The sequence below is a fragment of the Tauraco erythrolophus genome, chromosome 23, assembly GCF_009769465.1.
Source record: "Tauraco erythrolophus isolate bTauEry1 chromosome 23, bTauEry1.pri, whole genome shotgun sequence".
NCBI lineage: Eukaryota > Metazoa > Chordata > Aves > Musophagiformes > Musophagidae > Tauraco > Tauraco erythrolophus.
The window spans coordinates 2,647,263-2,659,067 of record NC_141487.1 but is presented as its reverse complement, the minus strand read 5'-3'; the positions used below and the strand labels follow the sequence as shown (position 1 = coordinate 2,659,067).

At 47.4% G+C, this 11,805-nt stretch overlaps 1 protein-coding gene across 1 annotated transcript; it reads right to left on the bottom strand.

Moving 5' to 3' along the window:
* Positions 1–2,892: 2,892 nt before the first annotated feature.
* On the bottom strand, positions 2,893–3,774 carry UBXN10 (UBX domain protein 10). The gene has a single exon (XM_009992535.2). It carries the CDS (start codon positions 3,772–3,774, stop codon positions 2,893–2,895), a length of 882 nt encoding a protein of 293 aa, XP_009990837.2.
* Between the last annotated feature and the right edge of the window lie 8,031 nt (positions 3,775–11,805).

Genomic DNA, 11,805 nt, shown 5'->3' with positions numbered 1-11,805 from the left:
GTTCAGTTGGGACCACTCTGAAAGCCTGTGGGTTGTTCCCCCCCCAGCCCGGTTTCCAGGAGAAGGAGGCTCCTGAACTAGATAAGGGTGCACAGCTCTTTTTTTGGGGAAAACGGGACATGCGTGAGCAGCCATGGGCCTGCTACTCGGTGCAGGAATCACTTCAAAACAAATGTATAAATTGTAAATTTAACTAGGAATTTTCTTTGCAATTTTGGCCATCATATTCTGTTCAAAGACAGGAACATGGATCCTTTTACCAAGTAAAAAAAGGCTCATTTAAAATGTACCTAAAATTTTAGGAAATCGTGCACCCTTTTATCAATTTGTATAAAGGCTTTAGTGAAAAGAAAAAAAAACTGTTAAAATTAAACTTTTTGTATTCTGGGGTGTATCTATTTTTATTCTGTTGGAAACCTATTTAAAGTGGCAGGTGAGTGAGTGCTTGCGTGTCGAGTGGAAGACTTGTTTCAATCACCTCCTTGAATAGTACAGCTGAATGACCTCGTGACAGCAGAGTATTGGGTTGAATTGTCATGAAAGCTGCTGCTGGTCCTGTGTGCTGTTTCTAATGTACTTTTAATTGGAATAAAGAACACATACTGAAGGACGCCTCCGTTTGTTTCTTGCTTGGATACATTTTGTTGTTTGAAAGCCTTAGGTAAGGATGTTCCCAGCCAGGAGGCCTGATGAGTTTTCTATTTATGACCTCAAAGTACCCTGTGACAGCCTGAAATTCATCTGATTTAGTGCTGAAATTCTTAAAAGCTTCTCACAGGGAAGCTTTTTAAGGATACCACGCTATAAATGAGGTCAGATAAATACTCTTCTTTCCCCTAGTGCTTTTTGTGCCAGACTTGCTGCTAGGACCTCCCCTGCCTCCCCACAAGACTTTTGAGGGGACGAGAAGCAGGGAGAGAAAAGAGATGTTCTCCCTGCGCTGTGCTTGGATAGATTGAGACTTGACATGGTTTTTAGAAAAGGAAATAATTAAAATGCACATCTTGGACACTGTAGCAGGGGGAGTTTGTTAGAGGACCAAACTCATTGAGCTTTATCTTGGACGGGGATATTCAGGAGGAATCTCCTCCAGCAGGAGAAGTGCTGCCCGCTGCGGTGCAAGTTGCTCTTACTCTTCCATTCTTGGCGAAAGCGTCGGCCACTGTGCGCTCCGAAACCTGCGTGGTGGCCACTGCGTCTCGTTGTTGGCACTTGCTGAGCCAAAGGGCTTCCTTTTTTTCTGCAATCTTGTGTTTAACACAGGACAAAGGTACAAACTCCAGGAAGGCGGTGTGGACAGCAGCTGACTAAAAAGTCTGATTTGGACAGTCCCTGAGCTATTTGGCATCAAATTCACGACGCGATGGCTGAGCCTCCAGCTCACGTAAATCATGTGAAGTCACAGCCTAAAAGGTTTTATTGGTGTACCACCACACAGTCTGGAAACACTCTGAAACTCAGCAATAACATTGTATAGACAAAAGCAGAAAAAAGGAATTAACGACCCAGTGCTGAGTGAAACACAGAAAACCGTTCCCGAAACTAAGTGAAATACTTGGCTCCCCACTGCGGTCTGACTGAAGGCACCCATGTGTTTCGGTATGTGGGTCTCCCTGAAGACGCTGGGATTGCTGCTGTGCAATCACCATCACCTGCAGGTAACACTGTTTCATCAGGTACCATTTTGATCCAGCTGCTGGACCCTGAACACTTCCTTTAGAAGGAGATGCAAGGCTCTTGGTCAAGGCCAGCAGCTGTTTTCCACTACAATTGCTGTTTATCTCAGCAGTTAGGCTGAGATAAAACGGTGGGTTTACCTCAAAGTATTGAAACTAGCTCACCTGTGTGGCAAGTGGCCCATTTTTTGAGTAGATTGAATTATTGCCTTTGAACCATAAGAATTTCCATTAGAAACCTAGAAGATTTTTATTTTTTTTAGCACAAGTGCATTGTTTTTATCTAAAACCTTCCAAGTTACCCTACCGGCCTTTTTTAATGATGGTTTAGTAAAATAGGGTCTACTGCCTGAGCCAATTCCTTAGTCAAATGCAATTAATATATTTTTATTTAAAAATTCTCAAAGCAGCACTTGCTTTCTTGGACTAACTCATTTCAGCGTCAAGGTGTTAAAGGGAAGTATTTTGTAACATCCCATCTTAACTATCCATCTGTTCTTACCTATGGATCACAGCAGTTCAATGAGAGAGGGAAAACTATGTAGAAAATCCTGCTGCTCACCGACACAGCCAAAATAATAACTATTTGTTCTTAAAAAGCTGATGAAGTCACACTCTTAGAAGCTGCACTGAGCTTATCCAGAAAGAGCTGAGCCCTCATAGGTGTATCACCATCGGTCTTAACATTTAATACCTGCCAATACTCCATTAACATCTTATTACTGCTATTTCCAGATGGTTTTCAGGTTTGATCATCTTTTCAGTCACTCTTGAGATGTTTAGGATGATGATAACCTGCTGAAGATGGTCCTCCAGAGTGAAACAGTTCCGTTTCTGCCTTCCCAAAGAGATGCCTCCGCATCCGGATCCGCTCTGGGAAGTAGTAGAAATACAGACAAGGACGAGGGGAGAGGTCTCGGAAACTTCAGTCTTCAAAGAAGAAAACTGACAACTTCAAAAAGGCCAAAAGTTGGTGGCGCTCAGGAAGCAATTTGTGATGGCACAGGTGAAAAAAGATGTGACTTATGTAGCGGGTCTGTGCACCTGAAATACTGTTTCAACACATATACACAAGGCTGCTCCAAGGGGAATTTTTGGACAATGGCCAGATGAAGCAGTGGGCCCAGGAAACATCAGAACTTCATTTTTTTTGGAAGAAATAATGCATCCCACTCAGCAGAATGACCTAGAGCGGCGTGGTGGCTTCTGGGTGCACCTAAAGATCTGCATCGTGCTGCTCCTTCTGTCGGATGCACAGCACAGACTTGTGGAGAATCCCACATTCGTGGAGGGACCTTGTAAGGTCGGAGAAACTCCTTCTGGGCACCTCCATCGTTTCAACGCTGCAGTGTTTGTACGTGGCCGACATTTTCTGTTCCGCCACGGCAAGGACCAGCTGGAGAGTGTCAGTGGGCTTGAAATGATGTTCAAATCTCCGACCAGAGGGAGATCGAACAGCGAGCAGCAATTGCGACTCTTCTTTCAGTGGCTCTTCCAAACTTAGAGTTGACATCCAAGGGCTCTCTTGTCTCATTTTCCTGCCCGGTTTCTCAGGAGAACATTGCACATGTGAGCCTTCCTCATCGGGGATATCGATTTCTGACAACACGCTGGCAGATCCTTGTTCTCCAGAAAGAGTTTTGGTTTTCGGAGCGTCCTCCTGCCCACCACTCACTTTCAGCTGGTCGGTCTGTTCAGCCACCGCTTCCACAGCACCGCTCCCGACACTTTTCTGGCCAATGGAGGGGAGCACCCTGTACCTGTTCAGGGAAGAGGAGGTCCTCAAAGGCACTTGCTGCAGGAGCTCTGGGATTTCCCCGGGAGACACGTGGCCGGATGGGAATGCCTGTTTTGTGAACAATCCTCTCCGGCTCTTCACTGTTTGGTGGGGAGCTGCTGGTGGCAGGGAAGGTGGCACTCGGCAAGGACAGGCTTCCATGCTCTGGGAACAATTGAAGCGTGGTCTTGTGCGTCCTTTGGCAGATTTTGGCCTCGTGACGTGCATGTTGGCGGCGTTTGACCACGAGAAAGCGGCTGCTGTGCTTGAAGGGAAGGAGCGGTAAGATGGTGCTGAGTTCAGAAGAGCCGCTGTAGCCATTGCTTCTGAAGGCACCTGCGGACGGGGTAGCAGAGGGAAAAGTTACAGGAATTGGTCCGAAAGCTTCTAGAGAGCTTAATCTCCCTACAGCTCCCACTTTTGTGCTGCATGTCAGCTAATAATAAATCTGGTGTATCACCGTGTAGGCAGGAGCAATCCTACGGTTCAGTAACAGCTGAGTCAGAGACGGCGGGATATTGCGGAGAAGGGATTTGGAGAAGTACTGAGACGACTCAATATGAGTTAGCTGCAGGAAGTCTCGTTTATTGCGCAGTTCTTATTGCTTATATAGACAGTATTTGCCAATAATCCTGAGACCACACCTTTTCTACACCATTATTGGATGATACATATGCTTGTCATATTTAACAGCTTATTTCAAACAGGTACCCGCCTAGCGAAGCTCTGCTCTAAGCAAACACTACTCCCTTATCATACTGCATAGTTTTCTTATCCTTAACTTCAAGGGCATTCTGCCCTTGAGGCCTAACTTTAGAGCTCCAGTCTTTATTTACACAGGATTTTCTTCGTGCAGTCTCTTCAAGGATCTGCACTCCGACAAATCCCCCTTTCTTTTCTTGCACGAAGAAAACCCTGTGCACGAGACCGTCAACCCCAGTTACTAGCATGTTGTTTTGGTACAGCCTTGCAAAAGCAGTTTCTAGCATACTACTTCCCTTTCTGAGGGCTTTACTATTTCCGCTATATCCAAGATTCCACTGAGCAGGAGGGTGTCAGTCGGCAGGGTCATCGCAGAGAAGAGAGGCAGGCACGGCACCTTCAGGGCGTCCCCTGTTTATCCACACAGTGTGCTCTGCAGCCTCTTTCCGCTCCGCTCTGAGCCATCTCTTTTACACCCTCAGCAGAGTCTATGAAATAGGCACTGACACGGCGTTGCTGCACGCGTGGCCAGTGCGTGCAACAAGGCCGCCAGGTATGTGCTCTGCTGGCCAACAGCGGATTTTTTAAGTTGTAACATATTTCTCCTAGCTTCCTTTTTCAAAGTTACGTGCTCACAACTAAGTCTAGTTAGTAATTCTTTGTCATTAATTTGGTACCAGTCAATTCTTTTCTTTCCAGTAGCTACGGGTGGAATCCATACACCTTCCGATCGGAAAAACACACAAAGCATATATACAAGCAACTTTCACACACGTAATATACCAAACAATAAGAAAACATGAAAACAGTTTACATATCAATATACAATCCTCTACCACAATTCTCCCCGAATGCTCTCCAAGCCATTGCAATTGTTCGTGGATGGACTCACCATGGTCACTTAGATTAAAACAACACATGTTTGTGTAGCGTGGTTGTTGCTGGCACAACCTACAAATTTTATCCTAATAAATTTAACTCTTGTGGGGAAATATACGGAAGACTGCCCCTTTTTTTTTTTTTTTTTTTTTTTTTTTTTTTTTTTTTTTTTTTTTTTTTTTTTTTTTTTTTTTAGGTATTTGTTTTGATGTTAAATGAATTCATTCAATAACCACTTGTCCCATAGGTGAATGAGGGATACCATGTAGTGTGAGTCACTCCCCAATCCTGTAAGAAGGCACCATACTGGATCACTGTCTGTCCCGATTTTCTTTGGTACTCCCATGGTTTTCTTCAGTGTGAGCAGTAGCAACAACAAAGGCAGAAAACATATCAACAGTTACATGCACATATTTAGATCGATTAAATGATTGAATATAAGTAATATCAGTTTGCCATAATTCATTGGCACATAAACCTGTTAGATTTACTCCTGCTGGAGTATTTGAAGGCACAATATGTTGACGGTCAGGGCAGGCACCTGCAATCTGCTGAGCCTGATCTGCTGTCTGACCTGACAGAGAGCATCATCTACCACCAATTGACAAACTGTAGGACTATTCATCATTCCTTGAAGCAGTACAATCCAATGATATTGTTGCGTGGGTCGTTTATTGTTAAGCACTAGAACTGAAAAGGCAAATCTAGGACAATCGTTAGGGTGTAAATAAATAAAAAGTAAAAAGGTGAAATAACCCAATCTTTTAAATCAATCACCATCAAATGCTAACATTCTGGAATCATAGTAGGATTTGGTACACCCGGTTGTAAAGCACCCATTGGTGAAATGATTGCATTAATAGCTCTTAAATCTTTTAACATAAATCTCCACTTTCCTGATTTCTTTGAGATAACATTTGGAGTATTCTATGGGCTAGTGGAGAGAATTATATGTCCTAATTTGAGCTGTTCGTCGACTAATTTTTGAGCTCACTCCAGCCGCTCGCCTTTTAATGGCCACTGATCGACCCAGACCGGCTTGCCAGCTTAAGTCAGGGCTGGACATCAGTGATGTGTGTTAAAAATTTGAGGTTAGCCTCACATTCCAGCGATTCAACAAATCCCGACCTCATAATGTACGTGGGACATCAAAAACATGTGGTTTCAAAATAGCTTGTTTGTTACCTGGGCCTACTACTAACAAGGTCTGTGCACTCTGCTGTGGGATCTGTGTTCCACCTACTCTGATCACAGCTGCCAGGGCTTGTATCAGAGGCCGAGAGGGCGGCCAGTCAGGATTTTTCACTATAGATACATCAGCCCCTGTGTAAACTAGGCCAGAAAAGCCTTCCCATTAATGATTACTGTTAAAGGAGGCTGTGCAGCTGTGACTGTCTGTGTCCAAAATCCTTTTGTGATAGCAGAGTGACCTTTATTGTTATATAGGCAGCTTTTATAGATTATTACTCTAGCCACGATGTGTCCACGCGCCCCTTACCCAGCTGTGATTGATTACAAACAATAGTGCACGCACCTATTTTAACTTTACTATTGGCTATGCCTAAAAAGGAGCTATTTTTTACTTGCTAAACTAAACATCATTTTCTCATACACTCTATATCAACTTCCCAAACTCCCATGTCAGCTTCTCACACTCCCTGCACCAGCTGTTCACACTCCCTTTTCTTTCTCACCCTCTTTATCGGTGTTTCCCAACTTCAGAAAAGAGCACAGGCTTAAATCATCAAGGTCAAACCCCAACTGTAACTGTGTGCATGATGCCACAATTCCCCTTTTTTGTTTTTCTGTGACCATTACTTGATGAACCGTACTCTGTACCGTTCGCTGGGAGCGTGACAATAGGCAGGGGGTGATTATTACTATGTATAAAAGAACTACTAGCAATATAATGTCTGCTTTACTAGAGATTTTAACCATCCTGTCAATTAAGAACATTGATAAAGCAAAAGCTGTAGCATTAGTTTGTTTTGTAAGCCAACAACCCAACTTACTCAGTATAGTTAACGCCTGTGCCACTCCAACTCCTGGTGCAAATATTGAAGCTGCAATGATTTTAGCTGGTTCCCAAAATTTTGCTTTATAGTGTTTCAAGCCCACATTGTGACACGCCTTTACTAAATCTGCAATCGTTTTTGCCCGATTTCCGATAAGATCAAGAGCTTGTTGGCAGCCTGTGTTAGCATTTTCAATGGCTAACTGGAATACCAACACATCTGCAGTAGCCGGATTTTCTGTTTATCTCTGAACTGCCATTTGTAGCTGATCAAAGAAAAAAAAAATGCTCATAAGGTTCCTGTGCTCCCTGCCGAATGGAAGCAAAGGAAGCCTCCCCTGTCCCCAAAATCAGGGACACGTCTTAATGCTCTCTTAGTCAGTTCAGTCAGTTGTTGGAAAGCTACTTGCTGTAACCCTGCCTGTGCCTGATTTTGACATGAGTGACATTTTATTCATCCCAAAATATTTAGCTCTTGATTTAAGAGATTTAACACCTATAACACTTTAGCTATTGTTTCATTGGGAGATTTCCCCATCATTCTTGTTTTAAAAGCGTATTCTCCAAAGTACCATGTGTGTATTCTATGATCGGTTGCCCAGTAGGATTGTAAAGAATACCAGTAACATGCTCAATATCTTATGATGACAAAAATACATATGTCTGATACGAAGTGTATGCCAAAAGTTCCTGCGAGCGTAAACCACGAGGATTAACACCATTCACTGGTGGCACGATCGTATTTGACAGGTACTACACAATTGTACGATTGAGCGGGCTTGCTCTCTTGTTATACCAAATTGTCACCTAATAGCATCAGCATTCTGATGGTAGAAGTCATGCAAGATGTTTGCCTGCATGAGCGAGTTTGGTACCAGAGCTGCACTCGTGAGAGGCTCAGCTCGCCTGCTCCCTTCTGCTATAGGCCCTGGCAGCGTGGTGTGCGCTCGCAGATGTACAATGGAATATGCATGTTTACGGTTTTGCAACACTTATATTAACTGTTGAAATTGCTGGAACAGAAGAGAATTAGTTATTTCCCGCGATGCCGATCGAGACGATCCAAGTTACGATATGCTCTCTCGTGGTAAAACCTGGGCCACAGGCAGCGGCCGGGCGGGGGGGCGGGGCCAAGCGGCCGCTCTCCAGGCGCGGCCGGCGGGTGGGGGGGGTAGTAGTGGCGGGGGGTGGGGGGGGGGGGGGGGGGGTGGTCAGCCCTCCCTCGCCTCAGCCGGGCGGGGGGGCAGGGTGGCGATGACGACCCAGCGGCCCTGTGCCGGCCCCCCCCCTTGCTGTTGTTGTTGTTGTTGCCGCAGCTCCGGCCGCTCGCGCTCCGTAACCGCCGCCGCCCCCTCCCGCCGAGGGACCATCAGCTGCGAACGAACCGGCGCAGCGGGGCCCGCCGCGCGTCTCCGTCCCGTCCAGCCGCGGCTCGTTCTGCACACGAGCAGCAGCGCCGAGACAAACGCCGCGCCCGCGGCCCCGGCCGGCAGCAGCAGCGGCGTCCCCGGGGCGCCGCCGGGCGCGGTGGGCGGCGCGGCGCGGGGGTGCCGGTGTACCGACTTCGTTGGAAGAGGGGGAAAGCAATAGGTCTGTCTTTCGTTCGGGGCCCTGGATCAAAAGATTCGATGATGACTTTTCCAGGCCAGCAGCATCCCCACAGGTGGCTGCACGCCAAAGTTTAACGTCTATAGTGTCCCAAGTCCTTGTCATGTATATATTTGAAGAGCTTGCCTCCGGTACATGGGCTGATACCCAAACCAGGAGTACCGGGAGTTTTATCAAGTCAGAACTGTTAATAGTGCTGGTTTCTCTAGCACTTTGTCAACACTTTAACTACAGACTTATGTTCTGTTAAAGCCATGCTTCCCATTGTTCCCAGTCGCTTACCTCCTCCTGTTGAGGCAGTTGTCGCTTTTTTTTTTTTTTTTTTTTTTTTTTTTTTTTTTTTTTTTTTTTTTTTTTTTTCTTCAGTCGCTTACTTCTTCTTTCCTTTGGTTTCTAATTCTTCATGTTTCCGATAATATCTTTTGCATACCCCCCTGCAATCAGGGAGGGCCAATATCTTTTTCCAAGTTTTAATCCACGCTTCTCTAAGAAGCTTCCCAACAACGACAATGTAACGTTCCGTTCCATCGTCTTACCGCGACAGTGGATCCTACAGATCTTCCGGCTTTCCCCTATAGGCCGCCTGTATGCAGATCTGCACGGCTTTCCCCGATGGGCCGCCTTAATGGATCCTGCGGATCGTCGGCTTTCCTGTATAGGCCGCCTGGGTAGATCCGCCCGGCTTTCCCCGATGGGCCGCCTGAGGTCGCCGTCCCTTCTCCGCTAAAATAACACTCGTTCAAAACAAGTAATAAATGTCCCGAGTGAAACGATGAGTCCAGCTCATTTTTTCCCGTCCCTGTTCGGGCGCCAAAATGCGGAGAAGGGATTTGGAGAAGTACTGAGACGACTCAATATGAGTTAGCTGCAGGAAGTCTCGTTTATTGCGCAGTTCTTATTGCTTATATAGACAGTATTTGCCAATAATCCTGAGACCACACCTTTTCTACACCATTATTGGATGATACATATGCTTGTCATATTTAACAGCTTATTTCAAACAGGTACCCGCCTAGCGAAGCTCTGCTCTAAGCAAACACTACTCCCTTATCATACTGCATAGTTTTCTTATCCTTAACTTCAAGGGCATTCTGCCCTTGAGGCCTAACTTTAGAGCTCCAGTCTTTATTTACACAGGATTTTCTTCGTGCAGTCTCTTCAAGGATCTGCACTCCGACAGGATATGTGTATTTGTAAGTGCTGGCTTTGTCAGGAATTGTTTAAAGTCGACCCAGAGCATCAGGAAATTGTGCTCTTCCCAACTTAGAGGAAGTTTTTGATGGAAAGAACAGAAACCTTTTTTTTTCTGAAGCTCGAAACTCAGTGAAAACAGGAGATGAGTGAACTTCAAAGCACGGATCTGTCCTTTTCGCTGCTCCTGCAGTGAAAGACTAAGTTCCCGTCGTAGGCTTTTGAGTAAGACTGACTGCACTTTGCTTTTTAAAAATCTCTGAAGACCTCTGAGATTGAATATGTCTGATTCAATGCGGAGAAACCCATTCTGACTTCTCCTGGGACCAGAAGCTGCGTAACAGCGATCGATATTAACCTCCATCAAAGATGAAACTATGTTCTGCTGTGTGTTCCCCAACTTAAGCTGCGCTCAGACCACTTGTGCTTTAGTAGGACAAAGCCCAAAAGCCCAGACTCCAGGGCCACAAACTCACAACAACATTTCGGAGAAGAGCAACAGGGTCACACACTTTTCTGTTTTGCATAGCAGGATTTGTGAAGGGGGAAAAAAAAATGCCAACTCTGATTGCTTGGCATTCTCCAATAACGATAAAGTCGGACTCGCTGCTGCTCCACCACCTCACAACACACAGAGAAAGAGACGGGAACAACCACTGTGGTTGTTCCACAACCTTTTGCCAGAAATGCATTATTTAATGCTTGATTTCTCCTCCGCCGCCGTGAAATGGAAACACTCAGCAAACCAACGGAAAGCAACGCCAAGGCAGAGTCCCAGAACACAGGAGTGCCTTGGCCAGCTCCAGTGTGAGCTGCTTGGAGATGGAGAGATCTGTCCCTCTGTAAGCCTACGGCAGAGCTGCGGACAGGGACATGCCACCCAAGTGACTCACTGGAGTTTCCTGGGAGCCTGTGGGAGGGCGGGGGGGGGGGAGGTGTGCCTTTCATGTACGGCCTCTAACAAATAAACTCCAAAGCAACAAGCTGCAGTTCCACAACCTCTGAAAAGGATGTCCTCTGAAAAGCACTTTACCAGACAGCACCAGTTATACTGCCAGTTCAAAGAATAAAAACCCCCAAACAACCAACCCGACAGAGGGTGCTGAGGCACTGGACCAGGTTGCCCAGAGAAGTTGTGGCTGCCCCATCCCTGGAAGTGTCCAAGGCCAGGTTGGATGAGGCTTTGGGCAACTTGGTGTAGTGGAGGGTGTCCCTGCCCATGGCAGGGGGGTTGGAACTGGGTGATCTTTGAGGTCCCTTCCAACCCAAACCATTCCATGACTCTATGGCGGTGCCCTCCCGAGCGAGGGTCGGTACCGCCTCAGCACGGTACGTGTTAGAGGTTCACTGTGAGAAGCTGTGTTAAACATGGCACGTTTTATGTCCGCGTGCCCGGGCGAGGGGTTGGGATGGGGAGCTGCACTCAGGGAGGGCTGTGCCCACAGGTGGCCCAAAACACGGCGACCCCAGGGCCTGGGAGGGCAAGCAGCCCCGATCCTTGGCCCCATGGCACAGTCCGGCTCCCCGGAACACCCCCCGGCCCCACACCCGGACCGCACAGCCCCCAGCCAGCCCCGCCGCCCCTCACCTGCCGCCTCGGGCCGCCGCTCCCGCCGGCAAACACAGCCGCGTTGCCACGGCGACCGCCGCGCTTCCGGGAGCGCCCCGTAACCACCGAGACGAACCGGCCGGAGCGCCGCTTGTCACGGTCCTCCAGCCGCCATGGCTGGGGACGGTGGCGGGGACGGGGGCGCGGGGAGCCGGGGGTGGGAGCCGGGTCCTGTCCCGAACAGCTGCTCCAGACCCGGCGGGGAGCGTCACGCTGAGCCCGTCCCCCCCCCCCCCCGCAGGAGCGCTCGCTCCCCCAGTTCCCCCATCCCTCCCACACAGAGCCGCGCTGCTGGCACCCAAAGCCGCGGGGTTTTTCAGCCTGAAAGTTTAAAAACACGAAGTTGCGC